We start from the raw sequence: 16,353 nt of genomic DNA, 5'->3' as shown, positions 1-16,353 counted from the left end.
ATTTTTTTTTCTGAGGCATCCAAAGGATTTTCTATCAGTTTTTCTCCTGCATGAGTTACAAAGGGGTGTGAATAACCAGCCACATTGAGTTGGCTTGCCATTTATTTCACATATGTTTTCTGTGGGACTTGGAGTTATTGACAGTATTAAGTGACTTGATTAAATATTTTAAAAGCTGAACATGATAGAATTCGCAAAACTGAATGGCAAGTTTGGGTTCTAACTCGCAGAGACTGATAGGTGAGCAGTTCCAGGAGTCTGGAGTACTTCCAAGTTGGACTTGGGTCCAATAGTCAAGCACTGGTTTCTCTTTCAATCGCCTGTGCCAGTTAAAAGGCTTAAAATAGACTACAGTACTTTCTTTTCAAATGGCATTTAATTAGTAGCAGGTTTTTTTTGTTTTAAACGAAATAAGTAACACAAACATTAATTCAGGTATGGAAGCAGCTTCTCTTTTCAGATATTAAGTGGATATGTGATATGGAATTCAGTCTTATTTCTCTGGACTAATAATTTGAGGCATAGAATTCTCTTTTAGAATATTAGTTCTTGGGTGCTGTTAATTTATTTGCCTTTCTTTTTTTCTCCTTCCTTCTCTCCTTCCTCCTCTTCTCCTTCTTCTTCCGTCTCCTCCTCCTCCTTCCTCTTCTTCTTCTCCAAAAGCATCACTGAAGTGTTTGAGACACATTGTTCGATTTTTTAAAATGGAAGGTGTACAACATGACGTTTTGATGTACTTATATATAGTGACGTGTTATAGTCAAGCAAATTAACATATCCATTGTCTCACATAGTTATCTTTAAAAAAATATTTTTGTAGTAAGAGCACCTAAAATCTACTGTCTTGGCAAATTTTTGGGGATGAAAATACATTAGCATTTTTTCTAGCACCATTCAGGTATAAAGGAAAGAAGTTAACTTCAGGTTGCAAATATTATTTCTGTGGTCATAAAGATAGATTGACTTGCTGTTTCTCTGGTAGTTCTTATTCCTTCTTCATAAAATGGAAAGTAGGGTATTTCTTTTATAAATAGAGTGCCATATGTTTGGGTTTGGGGAAATCAGTATATGGGTTAAAATGGTGATCATTTTCAAATGAAAACAATGATAAGAAAGCCCTCACATTTTAGGAAGAATCCTACAGTGTCGTGTGGTTTCTGCTCTTGTTAAGGACTCTTGCTTCACAAAAGCATGACTCATTCAGTGGATCACTTGCTCCAGAAATTCTTGACTCCTGGGACCCCTAGTCCCTTTATAGATTTCAGAACTGGGGGGAAATTACAAAGTCTAGTGATGCATGGGAGACCCATGGAGGTTATGTGACTGGCTTCATGATATCCAAGTTAATAAGCATAGGTCAGATTCATTTAGCAATGTAGAGGGGATATCACTGCTAACCTCACAGAAATTTAAAAGTAAGGAAATACTATGACAAATTTTATGGCGATAAATTAAACAACGTACATGAAGTGAACAAATTCTTAGACACAAAAGTCTGAAAATGGCTCATAAAAAAATAGAAAATCTAAATAGATGTTTTAGTAATGTACAATTGTTAAGAGCTCCTATAATAAAGGCTAGGATCTTTATTATAAGACTTTCATGTATACAGTTTTGAAGTCTGCACTCCAAGGGCAGCATTCCATTGAATTTCATTGTACTTTATTTTGGTTATTTTTTTTTGGAAACTCAGTGTTTTTAATCTACTCAGACCACATATACTGATATGGTCATTTACCCTAAAGGACTCTGAAAGTGATTAAGTTCACTTCAGTGCATACCATAGAAGACAGATAGATATAAATCTATTTTGATTTGAAAGAATTGAACCAGGAGATACCACAATCTCTTTGGCTAAAATATTCAGAAGCCTATGACCAGGAGACTTTTTATTTGAGAGGTAGATGAAGCTTAAATCTTTAATGGAGATAACCACTGCCTCTCTTTCCCCCATTATCACTTACTATCTGTGTTCATCTTCACCAGTTTTTCTGTAAGACCTAGGTTTGGGGATAGATGGAGGATAAAAGAAGCAAACTGATAAGAATGACAAGGATGAAAGCCAGACGGCTTGGATAGATATTGGTAGAGATTTTTTGGAGGGTTTTTTGTGTCTCTATCTCCTTCAGTTCTGCTCTGATCTTAGTTATTTCTTGCCTTCTGCTAGCTTTTGGGTGTGTTTGCTCTTGCTTCTCTAGTTCTTTTAATTGTGATGTTAGAGTGTCAATTTTAGATCTTTCCTGCTTTCTCTTGTGGGCATTTAGTGCTGTAAATTTCCCTCTACACTCTGCTTTCACAAGCTCTTGGGGCAGTGATGAACAATGAAGTGTTAGGGTGGAGTGTGAGCTGTTAAAAGTCTGTCCTGGAACATCTGGATCAGAATAACAATGATCATTTATATGGGCTCTACAAAAATAAACTATGAGTTTTTTTTTTTTTTTTTTACTGTGAAAGTTCAATAATAATCAAAAGTAAAAAGCATTTGAATCCCATCACTAAAAGAGAACTAACCTTTAAAGTTTGTGTACTTTTGCTATCTTTTTTTTGTACTTGTATATGTAAGAAATAATTCTTAGTATTTTTAAAAATTAAGAAATATTCTATACTAAATGGAATTTTTCAGTCTTTTTTCAATTTATTATAGATATTTCCCATGTCAAAGTATGATTTGAAGCTATAAATTTTAATAATCACATAGCAATTCATCATGTAGATAATCATAACTTATTGCTTCTAAGATGTATTTTTTTATATTTTAACATCTTTGAAACCAAGATATATATCTTATAATTAATAACATGTCAGTGTAAGTTCCAGACATATTCTATTTTAGTGTTACATAAAGTAATGGTGCATCAGTAATGTCTTCGTTTAAAGTATACTATAAAATAATTTATTCCCTATCACTGAACATACATTCAAGTTGTTTTCAAATGTTCTTATTATAAATATTGTTATAATCCTTAAACATAAATTATACTGCATATTTTATTCCTTTTCAAGGGAAAATTCATTAACATGGAATAACTGGGTAAAAGAGTATGAATATTTTTAAAGGCCTTGATGCATACATACATAGTACAAAATTTCTTTCCCTGTGTACTAATTTATGGCTCTAAGAGCAGTTGTATGACTTAGAACTCTATGTATTTTACTGCACCCTGGTCAACACTTGATATACACATATATATTTGTGTGTGGGTGTGTGTATATACATATATAATCAATTGGTCAATGTTAGGCAAATTATAGTCTTCTTAAAATTTTATAATTTCCTCCTATTTGTAATTTTGTTCTAATCTATATGTATCCATGTCTTTATTTATTTATTTATTTCTATTATCTATCTCTCTATCGATCTATCATCTATCTCTCTATCTATCTATCGATCTATCTATTTGCAATAGGATTAAAGATAGTAGAGCAGGTGATAACAGCTATGGAGTGTCAGGCTTCATAGTTCTGGAGTCCAAAATTGAATGCTCTGAGGATGAGCCTGGGAGTGCTGCATATAATGTGAAAATTACCTCAAGGTTTTAACATTATATGCATTTATCTAAACAATATTCAGGCCACAGTCAGAAATAGGAATCCAGACTCCCCCAGTGCCCTCTGTCCTCTCAAAGTCTTATGGAAAGGGGTCATCTCAAGATGTCTTATAGTTGGTTATGAGTAGGTGCTCCTTTTGATACACCACTTGACTGTTATTTGTGGCTGATCTGGTTTGTAATGCTGGGATTTTGTTTCTCAGATAAAGGAAAAGAAAGAACATGTGCTGAAAATATATGTGAGCAAAATTGTACCCAATTAAATGAAGGAGGATTTATCTGCTCCTGTACAGCTGGGTTCGAAACCAATGTTTTTGACAGAACCTCCTGTCTAGGTAGAGTATATTTTTTCCAATTCCTGTTTAGGTGAACTTTACATTTAAGGTTCTCCACCACTCCCCTTTATTAAATAAATCACTACTTAATTCCCTTAATGGTACCATACTCATGGTTTTGTGGTTCTAGGTCATTGAACTACTCAAGAATTGCTTTCCCCCACCTGTGTGCATGCTATCTGACTAGTGCCTACCTAAGTGCTTGTCAGATACTGTGTGCTCAGTAGAGTCTGTGGAATTGATATGAATGATGAAGGCCTTGGTGATGATGGCTGTTTATTGCACCACTGTGTGAAATCCAAGTTTTTTTAAAAAACAAACTAGGCTTACTTTCTTCATTGTAAGTCTAACAACCAGCACATATTTATACACACCTGCTTATGCCAGACATAGATGAGTTGTAAGGTATGGAGTCAGAAGGTAGCTTATCAAGATGGTGAGTGATGAGCGTGATTTTAGATGCCTTTTAGTATTTTAATTTACTGTTTCTAATTCATGATATGTCATAGTCAGAAGATTGTAAGAGCTCCTTTTGGACCTGAAGCTTAAGAACTCAATTGAAAAACCAAATCAATGACTCCTGTTCCTGAAGCTGGTTAGCAGAAGTGAAGGGACACCAAACAATACAACACAACATATGCCTTCTGAAAGAGAAAATGTGCTCTGCTATTGCAGAGTCATAGAGTTTAAATCCTGTCTCCATTGCTTATCAGCTTTGGGACTGTGGGCTTAATCATCCATACTTCTTAAAGTCTTTTGGCAAGATTAAACAAGGAAAATATTTGGAAAGCATGTGAAGCAGTATCTGAAACTTAGTGTTTCACAGATGTTTGTATCATTGCTTGTTTTCATCTGTATCCTTCTCAGTCCTCATTGCTAGTGAATATGGATTTAAACAGAAGCAAGGTCTCTAAGGAATGGATGGGAGCAGATGTTGCATATTTGGTTTTACTTTGCCTACAGATATCAATGAATGTGAGCAATTTGGAACTTGTCCCCAGCACTGCAGAAATACCAAAGGAAGTTATGAGTGTGTCTGTGCTGATGGCTTCACGTCTATGAGTGACCACCCTGGAAAACGATGTGCCGCTGAGGGTATGATGAGTTCATGTCAGGATTAATTGACTTTTGGAGGAAATAAATACTGCTGAGTACTCTATACGAGGAAAGAAACTTTAGATTCTCAGAGTTTTTCTTTTCTTTTTTTCTTTTTAACTCGCCAGCTCCTTCTCTTCTAACACCTCTTTAGTCGCTCCTTCGCTCTCCTCCCCTGCCAGCTTAAAACAATAGCTACATACCCCAACAAATACGCATCAGTTCAAACAAGAGCCAGGTGTTACTTATAATGGATGTAGCCTCTTGTCCACCTTGATAAAAACTTCAAAAAGTGGACAAGATGTCATCTTTCTTAAGGCTGAAACAACAACAAAATCTTGCCTGGGGGACGGTCATCAATAGAAGGAAAGTAACAAGGCCCTCTAGCTACCACTCCACTGAGAATAAGATTTGAGTCCCAATAGTCCAAGAGGGCTCATGAACTGGGCAAATCAACGATACTCTGCAGACATATCCCTTTTGTATTGTTTATGGACTACTGATCACAGGCAGAAAGAAGTCTGGCACAGTCATAACTTCAATCATGAGTTTTACATTTTAAGTTGATGCCAGTATCTGACAATTGGGCCTAATAAAAACAGAGAAAGAATGTAAGTCAGAAATATTATACTCTGAATTCCAGAGGCCTGATCTAAATCATCATGTCCTAGCTAAGAGGCATGGGTCTTTATTTTGAATTTGAAGTTTGTACTAGAGTTTAAGGAACTTGTTAAGAAAATAGCACTTAAGCCGGGCGCGGTGGCTCAAGCCTGTAATCCCAGCACTTTGGGAGGCCGAGACGGGTGGATCACGAGGTCAGGAGATCGAGACCATCCTGGCTAATACAGTGAAACCCCGTCTCTACTAAAAAAATACAAAAAACTAGCCGGGCGACGAGGCGGGCGCCTGTAGTCCCAGCTACTCGGGAGGCTGAGACAGGAGAATGGCGTGAACCCGGGAGGCGGAGCTTGCAGTGAGCTGAGAGCCGGCCACTGCACTCCAGCCTGGGCGGCAGAGGGAGACTCCGTCTCAAAAAAAAAAAAAAAAGAAAATAGCACTTTATTTGGTAAATTAAGAGTAAATGGCCAAAATGGCTGTTCAATTTCTTCATACAAATTGAGCTTTTAAAGCATACATTTGACTAGCATACTTAAATATTTTACCCTCAAAACACTCTTGACAGTGAGTGAAAACCAGAATGAAAGCATTTGAACAGTTGGTCTGGTAATTAAGCAGCAAATTTTTAAATGTTTAAATCTTTTAACTAAGGACATGACTGAAACAAATTGGAATACTCATATAAAATATAATGTCAAGATAGAGGAAATATATAAAATAAACTTCTAAAAGTTACTTAAATTGGATTCAATTAACATTATGCAAGTAAATTAAACTTAAAAAATTCTAGACAGTTCATCTTGGGATGAGTCACCATTAAGTAGCTGCTTTAGGTTAAAAAAAATTAAATCAAGGACAAGTCAGGTTTATTTTTTCATTAACTAGGAGCTAAATTGGGTCATAGAGCTGATTACCTGCTAAAAAGAATCATAAAATCTGTCAGGAAAGCATAAGGAATGAGACTTTTCTGGTAAACTTTTAGTAAGATTATAAAAGAATTTCTTCTGTGAGATAGAATGTCTGCAGTCTTGTCTGTTTTGATGTCAGTAAATAAAAACAATTCAGTGAAAATGAAGACTCTACGTAGGGTTCTCAGTCTAGCTTTGTTCCAAACTACCACTGAGTACAAAGAATAAAGAACTGATAATGTCCTTAAGAGACATATTAGCGTTCCACTTGAAGTGGAGATGAGAATGTCAACTCATGGATTTTGTAACCCAGTTGGATAGTCAACTTTATTGATTAACAGAGATAGATTCCTATAGAAACTCATGTTCTTTAAAAAAGGGGCAGGTACATACTGTGCATTTTATATCATACTTTAAGGAAAGTATAATTCAAACAGATAAAGTAGCCCTTTGTTTGTTTACAGGTAGCTCTCCTTTGTTGCTACTGCCTGACAATGTCCGAATTCGAAAATATAATCTCTCATCTGAGAGGTTCTCCGAGTATCTTCAAGATGAGGAATATATCCAAGCTGTTGATTATGATTGGGATCCCGAGGACATAGGCCTCAGTGAGTATAAACTTTGGCATCTTTCACTGATATTAAGTGACTTTATAGAATTTTAAGGTGTTGACTTTTAAAGAATTTATTGTTTAATGAGTGAATTTTATTGCGTTAGTGGAAGAAGATACTCTTCCAACCCAGCATGCTCCTGATGACTTAGTGTGGCCTTGAATCCCAGCCAATCTTTCCTGATTTCTTTCCAAAACTCTTCCCATCACTGGGGTTTATCCTTTCTGGACCATCTCACATCTCCTTGTATTTTGAAATTTCCTTGTCCTTGATACTGCAGATCTTGTTCCTTCCTACCATTGTACACCTTGAAAATTTCTACCCAGACCTCAAAGACCCAGTTTAATGTCACCACTTCTGTGACAACTTCTATCACTCCTCCTGGCAGAGTTCTATGATTGCTCACCATGAACCTATGTCATTTTATGGCACATGTTACTCTAAGTTATATAGCTAGTTGACCACATAATATCTTTCTATCCTCTATACATCTGCTTTCTGGGGACAAAGACTGAATCTAACTTATCTCTAAATGCCTAGCATCTGACCCAACATCTAGTACACTCTATGTGGTAGGTAATCAAAAAATTTAGTTGAATGAAGGAAAAAGATGAATAATGCTTATTGTTGAATCTCTCATGGCTCTATCTGGTGTTGGGGGAGATGATAGTAGGGTAGGAGTCAGAAAACTTGTCTTCTATGCCTGTAAACTTATCTTTTATGCCAGTCTCCCTTATCTACTAGCTTTATGATCCTAAATAATTGTAACGATTCTCTGAATCTCAATTTTTTATCTACAAAATCGAAGTAGTAATCTTGTTCTGCCTGCCTACCTCTGAGAGTTGTTTTGAAGATTGAATGAGATGAAAGGCTTTGAAAACTATTAATAACTATGTCAATATAGGATTTATTATTGTTGTATTTTCACACATATTCATGCAATACAATACACTTTTCAAGAATGGTGCATACCTAGGAAAGCAGAGGGTGTCCAGTGCATGCCTCTACAGTCACAGTCTTCCTATGCTTTTAACATGCCTGCTGTCCACCATCCTTCTGTCTGTACATAAAATAGGACTTCTTGTTGACATGGCTTCTTTACTGCCTCTGATCTTGAGTATACTTTCAAATTCTCAACAGCCTGCCCTAGTTTATCTCTATACATTCTGTTTTGGAAACTAGAACTTGATCCTAATAAAAGTAAATAAGCACTTTGTTGAAATACGTTTAAATGAATCACTTTTAAATAGAGATGACTAAATCTCACTAAGTTCTCAGTTGAAGCATTTGTAGCTCATAGCTCAAGTTTGATGAGTTTTAAGGTTTGATTATACAGATGTTATTGAATTATCCATGTTATAACAATAGTGAGGAGGGAGATAGAGATGTCAATAAATGAACACTGCTTCACTTGATTATACTCCAATTCTTCCATTACTTGATGCTCTTGATATGAAACTGACCTGTGTGTCTTCCTCTGTAGGTGTTGTGTATTACACTGTGCGAGGGGAGGGCTCTAGGTTTGGTGCTATCAAACGTGCCTACATCCCCAACTTTGAATCCGGCCACAATAATCTTGTGCAGGAAGTTGACCTGAAACTGAAATATATAATGCAGCCAGATGGAATAGCAGTGGACTGGGTTGGAAGGTAAATTTGCCATACATTCCCCCCTTACCTGTTCTGTTTTCCTAGTTAGAGTTCTCTACTGCTTGCCATGGCCCATGAGTGAGGCTGGGTCTGGATATGGGTACACTCAGCCATGAGTGCAGCTGGGCAATGGTTGGGCTTGCTGAAGCCCCAGCAACTGCCTCCACTTATCCCAGCATGTCATGGAGACATTATCATATCCTGTATTCTTTGTGAGCCATGAAAAAAATTGGGAAAGCACCCAGGTCAAGATTCACTATATATCTAGGATAGCATTCTTGCCAACAGAGTTCTGGACTCCAAAATTAACTTTCAGTATGGCAACACTGTTCATTTTGTGAAGAAATGGGACAGCCTCACAATTCTCCCAGCAAAGCAGTTGAGATGAAACTTTTTTTTTCTATGGTAGTTATCTTGGGGACGAACAATCCACATCTTGTGTTTTTAGCAGGCTTGTAGTTAAAACAGATTGGAAATTTGACTTTCCTGTTTAGTCTTTGGAATTGAGTTAATAGAGGTGTCAGTCTCTCCTGTTCTTCTAGACCTAGTAGCCCAGGGACCAGAGTCACACATTTTGGATGGTTTTTAAGTAGAACCTTAAGTAGCGTTATCATGAGGTAGGTGTGTGAGGTACAAACGGATGTGGAGAAGTTAGTAAGCTCCTTCTTCAGGGAAGAGGTTTGCACTGACTTACATTGGTGGGATAATGATTCCTTGAAAATGAACTAATAACATAAACATGTTTGATGGGGAAGGTTCAGGGGTCACTTGCCTCCTGGAGAATGGAGAGTTATTTTCGGTGTAAATTCTTTTTCACCTTTTAAAAAATGTGGCTGGTGTTCCTGGAAGACTTGAACATCTTTGAAGAAGTTAATTGGGTCCTGCTGTGCCTGCAGGCTAGCAGGAGACTCATTTCGGCAATTCTGGTCAAGAAACAGGGCCTTAGAGAACTGTTGCTAGAGTCAGGAACTCAAAACTCCAGACATTAACACTCTCTTCTGAAAACCAACCAGGGAATGGCAGATCTGTCTTCTTGTTTGAAGTTTTACCTCTTTCTCAGCCTTAATGAATAAGAGAATCAAGAAAGTGGTGGAACTTTTTCTGCTTGTAAGAGGCTGAGACCTGCAGCCTCAGAAGTGGAAATAAGGCAGGACAGTCTTGTTGAGTTTGTTATTTTGAAAGGCTGTTTCCACTCATCTTTGAGCTGACACCAGGTTCCTATTGATTCTAACGGGGCTCTTTCCTGAGGAGGAAATAGACTCATGGGCAGTCAGAGTTAAGGCACCAGCCCCACGGTGCCTTATGACTTCTACCTAGAAGCCCATGTCTCATAATAATGCCAGTCAGAGGCCAGTCTGACTGCTGGGTCTATGGTAGTTATCTTGGGGATGAACAATCCACATCTTGTGTTTTTAGCAGGCTTGTAGTTAAAACAGATTGGAAATTTGACTTTCCTGTTTAGTCTTTGGAATTGAGTTAATTCCACTGCGGATCCTGCGTGAGTCAGGTGCTTTGGCTGTTGAGGGCAGGAGTCCCCTCAATTCCTTACTCTTCCAAGTGTAACCTGCCAAAGATGTCCCCTTGGCTGGAGTTCCCCAAGAGAGGGAGACTATGGTCCGATGATAGGTATCTGAGCAACTCTCTCACCAGCCAGAACTTTCAAATGAAATGCTTTCATCTTCACACCTCTTACCCAGTAATGATTACTCTAGGCTTTGCGGTTGTTTAACTTTGTGCCTCTGAATTCAGGCATATTTACTGGTCAGATGTCAAGAATAAACGCATTGAGGTGGCTAAACTTGATGGAAGGTACAGAAAGTGGCTGATTTCCACTGACCTGGATCAACCAGCTGCAATTGCTGTGAATCCCAAATTAGGGTAAGTACTTGGAGAAGTCTTCAGTGTTCTAGATATTTCTCCCTGGATTCTCATCATATTCCATGTTTCTTATAATGTTTTTTCCTAGTTATACTGAAATTGTCCTTCAGGTTTTTGGGAGGAGCGTCTATGACTGTTTCAAGAATTATAACATGCCCTTGAGATCACATAGGACCAACCATTTCTGATCGGGAAATTCCTTTGAGAACACATCTGAGAATCTTTCTGGTTACGTGGATTCCTTGCCAAATCAGAGCTCTGAACTCTAAAGTTCTTTGTGGATTTAACTGTTTTAAATGAAGGTTTCAGCAGAATTGTTTTTCCTTTCATTTAGATGTTTTAAAGTAACTCATTCATTGAAATTCAGCTAGGGATTTGGTCATGTTTAATTAAAAAATTAAACATTTATATCCAAAATATATAAATATTTAAAATGACACATGTATAAATATGTATTATCCATTTGTAGAAATGTTCCAATTTGCAGTTTATCTGTAAATCATCTCAGTGTAAATGAGAACAAGTTTTGTTCTTTTTCTCTACATATCAAGACATTTATTTGAATAATCACGAAGCTGAAAGGACTTGGTATTTACATACTACATACATATTTAGCTTCAGAATAGTGACACTTTAAAAAAGTTTTTTGAATCAGTCTAGCCCTTTGTAGATATGCCAGTATTTGTAGGTAGAACACTATGAGCTGTTACTACTTTGATTCTGTTATACTCATATGTTAAATCATACCCTCAGAAACTCAGCAATGAAATATGAAAATACTTGACTGATAAGATTAACCTGTAATGAGGACTCAGCCTCAACATTAGTCATTGCTGCTTATGTCTTATCTACACAATATCTTAGGAGCAAAGAGATGCAGTGTGTTCTATGGTGTGAATGATGTGACTGTTTCCAATGTTTTCCTCTGTAACTAATGTTTAAATTTATCTGATATTATGATCATACTCTGATATCCCTCATAGAAATTCTTTTTTTTTTTTTTTGGAGATGGAGTCTTGCTCTGTTGCCCAGGGTGGAGTGCAGTGGCCTGATCTTGGCTCACTGCAACCTCTGCCTCCCAGATTCAAGTGATTCTCCTGTCTCAGCCTCCTGGCAGCTAGGATTATAGGCACCCACCACCACACCTGGCTAATTTTTGTATTTTCAGTAGAGATAGGGTTTCACCATGTTGGGCAGCCTGGTCTCAAACTCCTGACCTCAGGTGATCCACCTGCCTCGGCCTCCCAAAGTGCTGGAATTACATGCGTGAGCCACTGCACCCGGCCAGAAATTCTTATTTTTGTCTTTGTAATTCCTTTCTCTCTAGAATGGCTCAGTGTAGTCCTGGAAGGGATAAGAAGTAAGAAAGGAGTGAGAAAGGGTTTCACACTGCCTAAGGCCTCCAGACTCAACCTACAACCTTCTCATTTCATGATCCATTTGAAAGGTTCACTATCCATAAGTTTTATAAGCATAAACATATATGATATGTTAAAGCTTCTTACAGCTTCTGTGGTATCAGATCTGCCAGTGGGTCCAAAGGACGATGAGGATGGTAACTACTGATAATGCCACTGACAGCAATGAAAAGTGCCAACGTTTATTATATTCTTGCTGTGTGTCAGCTCCTCTACCAAGTGTCCTACATGTATAAACTCATTTGAATCGTACAAAGGACCTATAAATTAGTCGTAGGTTTCTATCCCTTATTTACATAGATGGGTAAAATAACCCCATGCTCCTTTAGTCAGCAACTGTTGACTGTAATATAAGATGGAAAGGGAGAATTGTCATGCGGAAATTGCTGGAAAACACTGTGATAGTTCTCCTACCTTACAAGGGTCCGGGGAAGCTCTATGGAGAAGGTAGCACTGAATTGAATGTTGAAGGTTGGGATCCACTGCTAGTATAACCGGTGATAAAGTATGTGACATGTGAGGTCAGTGTGGGTGAGAGTGAGAAGGGCCACTTCCTAGAGAAAGTGGGACTGACATGGAATCTGGATAGATGTCTTGGGTACAGATAGGCAAAGAAGCCAGGCCGGTTGTTCAGAAGCTCGGGGAATAGCATAAACGAAGTCATGGAAGAAACAAAAATCATTCTGTGTATCTTTTGTGTGTTTTTTCCATTCCATTCCCTACCTTTTGTTTTCTTCGTTTTGAGTATTTAATACTTTTAAATGAAATAGAATTAATTAATTTATTTATATAGACAGGGTCTTGCTCTGTCACCCGGACTGGAGTGCAGTGGCATGATCATAGCTCACTGCAGCCTCAAAATCCTGGGCTCAAGCAGTCCCCTGCCTCAGCCTTCTACTTGCACAGCACCATGCCTGGCTTATTCTCTTTAAAAAAACAGTTTTATTAAAATGTAATTCACATATGGTATGTATGGTATGATACAACTTACCCATTTAAAGTGTACAATTCACTGGCTTTTAGTATATGCAGAGTTGTGTATCCATCATCACAATCAGTTTTAAAGCATTCTCATCACCCTACAAAGAAACCCTGTTCCTCTGAGCTACCATTTTCCTGCCCTCGGTAACTATTCATCTGCTCTCTGTCTCTATAGATTTGCCTATTCTGGACATTTCCTACAAATGGAATCCTGCAGTATGTGGTTCTTTGTGACTAGCTTCTTTTACATGTGTGTCCTTTTTAATGAAAACCAAACAAGGTGGTATTTACTAGTTGTTGAGACTTTAAAGGCCCCTGGCTGCATTTTTTCCAGAGCCCAGTTTGTCTAAAATCTATGCATTCCTCAGTAGAATTTAAAACTTGGTCTGTGCCTGATGACTGGTTTAGACTAGAGACTGAAAAGCCGCGGCTGGTGGGCCAAATATGGCCCATAGAACATATTTGGCTGGGACAACACGGAGCTTTAAGATTTTTTTTTTTTTAATGTAGTGCTGACATTTAAAATTTAAGAAAAGAAATAAAATCTGTATTTGTTGCTTTGGAAATCAGAGGAACAGATTACACTGGGTAGGTCTGCCTTCCTGGGCACTGACACAGGGTCTTGCTTTCCCCATCACTTGATATTTACAACCTGGATCTCTCCTCATTCCCTCATTCATCTTATATAACTGTTCCTCTCCAGGTATTTGAAATCATGTAATCCCTGGTCTAGGTAATTTTTCAATGTCAGATCATCTTTGCTTACATACACCCTTGCTCTACAATTAATTATTAATTGGATGGAAAATACACATTTAAAAAGAGTTGCCGGGTGTGGTGGCTCACTCCTGTAATCCCAACACTTTGGGAGGCTGAGGCGGGCAGATTGCTTGAGTCCAGGAGTTCAAGACCAGCCTGGGCAATATTGGTGAAACCACATCTCTACTAAAAATACAAAAAACTAGCCAGGCATGGTGGCACACGCCTGTAGTCCTAGCTACTCAGGAGGCTGAGGTGAGAGGATCGCTTGAGCCCAGGAGTGTAGTGAGCCATGATTGTGCCACTGCATTCCAGCCTGGGCAACAGAGTAGCTACATGAAGATAGAAATCTTTGTATGTTTTGTTCTCTGATAGATCCCAAACACAGAACAGTGCCTCTCACACAGTAGGACTTCAATAATATTTCTTGAAGAGTGAACAGCTTTCATAATGCATTTTAAAGGGTCTGAATATCCATCCTTTGGCCAATTTTCTATTAAGGAGTTGCAGTTTTCAAGAAGGATAAATCACACATGCTCTTGTGCCGCTATTTTTGCTCTCCATCTTCTGTAAAATATAAAACTGGTGTCACTGAGCACCCAGGTCCCTGAGATAAACAGTTGGTTTCCCTGTAGGTGATGCCCTGTGCTCTGCCGTAGTGGAGAAGTCCCACCAGGTAAGATGCTACAATGAAGAAATCTTCTGTTACAGGCTTATGTTCTGGACTGACTGGGGAAAGGAACCTAAAATTGAGTCTGCCTGGATGAATGGAGAGAACCGCAACATCCTGGTTTTCGAGGACCTTGGTTGGCCAACTGGCCTTTCCATTGATTATTTGAACAATGACCGAATCTACTGGAGTGACTTCAAGGAGGACGTTATCGAAACCATAAAATATGATGGAACTGATAGGAGAGTCATTGCAAAGGAAGGTTAGAAATGAGTTAGAATGTAATATATTAAATTACTAATTAATACATTTCTAATGTCTTTGCCTGTTTTCTCAAGAAGGAGCCCTGCTCTTAGGAAACGGCTTATATAGTTTTTTAGATACCACCCCTCCACCCCCACTAACTCCCACCTGCTGAATTAAATGCAGATGAGTTCATTAGCAATAATTAAATCCTTTTTGTTTTTTTTTTATACAACTTAAAAAAAAATGCTTCTCAGCAGAAGATATTGAAATAACTAAGTTTCCTGTTAGGTTGCCCCAATAGAGGTGGTTTCATGTATACCAATATTAATTCATGTCTAACCGCTTCTGGACACATTCGTTTTCACTTTACTAGATTGCCCAGTATGCACAACTGTAAATATCTAGAAGGAGAGGAACATTTTTTGTTGTTGTTGTTTTTCAGACTGTGCAGAATTGCATTGACCCAGCACATACCACATTTTTCCTATTTGGTCAGATAGATGTCTTATGTTCAAAAGAAAACACAAAATCTTGCCATGTAAATTGTTTTCCAAAAATGCAATAAAATCAGTCACTTGATAGTGAGCTAGGGCCCTATGATTGGTGTCGGGTGGTATATACAGCAATGTGGTTTAATTTCTATCTTCTTGACCTCCTAGTGCAGCACACTTTCACAGTCCCATGTGTCTAAAATCAGCCTGAATATTCCTAGAGCTTCAAGGCATTGTATGAGGGAATAATTCAAACAGAATGACATCACATCTAGAAGTGGTGGTAGAGTGTAGTGGGTATTTTCTTTTCAGTAACCTTTTGTTTTGCTTTTCCCCTGTGGGTAAGCAGCAATGAACCCTTACAGCCTGGACATCTTTGAAGACCAGTTATACTGGATATCTAAGGAAAAGGGAGAAGTATGGAAACAAAATAAATTTGGGCAAGGAAAGAAAGAGAAAACGCTGGTAGTAAACCCTTGGCTCACTCAAGTTCGAATCTTTCATCAACTCAGATACAATAAGTCAGGTAATCACCAACTTTGGTATAAGATACTCCTCATTACTTGGAAACCTTATTTCAAAATAATGGCTATATTGCTGGGAGATGGCAGTAGATAACAACAGGCTAATCTCTTGGTGCATACAAGGTGTGTGTGTGTATGTACGTGTGCTGGGGGAGAGGAGCGTTTTAACCATTTTAACCAAAGAAAGATAAAATTGGAGGTCAAATGAAATTATGCAAACTACCAGCAGATAAGTAAAAATTTATTAGCCTTCATTATTGTTTGGAGTTACGGATATGTACTTCTAGGCCACAGAATCCAGCAGACATCAGTCCCCCACTAAGTGTGAGTTGGGTTAACAAGTCACAAAATGGGTTTCATAGGTATCAAAAATCTTATCTTTCCCATTGCGAGGCTGGGCCAGTCATGTGCCTTCCTACCTGCACCTCTCTGTCTCACTTTCCTAGTTCTGGGCCCTGCTTCCTCAGGTTACCTGTGCGCTAATTCGTCCTTCAGCAGTGTATGGAGCAAGATGAAAGGCAAAGGAAAGTGAGGAAAGGAAATAGCCTTTTACTAAGTTCTTACGTCAGATTCTCTCTTCAGTGTTAATTCAGACATCTGTTACTTCGATTACCTTATAAAG

At 38.1% G+C, this 16,353-nt stretch overlaps 1 protein-coding gene across 1 annotated transcript in view; it reads left to right on the top strand.

The window, feature by feature from the left end:
* Positions 1 to 16,353, top strand: part of LRP2 (low density lipoprotein receptor-related protein 2) — a 214,779-nt gene that overhangs the window by 183,545 nt on the left and 14,881 nt on the right. Inside the window, exons 64-70 of the mRNA XM_011960602.1 lie at positions 3,752 to 3,883; positions 4,847 to 4,978; positions 6,969 to 7,112; positions 8,599 to 8,764; positions 10,514 to 10,642; positions 14,512 to 14,732; positions 15,557 to 15,733. Coding sequence (XP_011815992.1) covers positions 3,752 to 3,883; positions 4,847 to 4,978; positions 6,969 to 7,112; positions 8,599 to 8,764; positions 10,514 to 10,642; positions 14,512 to 14,732; positions 15,557 to 15,733 — 1,101 coding nt within the window. The remainder of the gene's footprint in view (positions 1 to 3,751; positions 3,884 to 4,846; positions 4,979 to 6,968; positions 7,113 to 8,598; positions 8,765 to 10,513; positions 10,643 to 14,511; positions 14,733 to 15,556; positions 15,734 to 16,353) is intronic.

This window comes from Colobus angolensis, unplaced genomic scaffold, assembly GCF_000951035.1.
Source record: "Colobus angolensis palliatus isolate OR3802 unplaced genomic scaffold, Cang.pa_1.0 Scaffold517, whole genome shotgun sequence".
NCBI classification, from domain to species: domain Eukaryota; kingdom Metazoa; phylum Chordata; class Mammalia; order Primates; family Cercopithecidae; genus Colobus; species Colobus angolensis.
The sequence above is the reverse complement of the archived record's forward strand: the minus strand, read 5'-3'. Positions and strand labels throughout refer to the sequence as shown.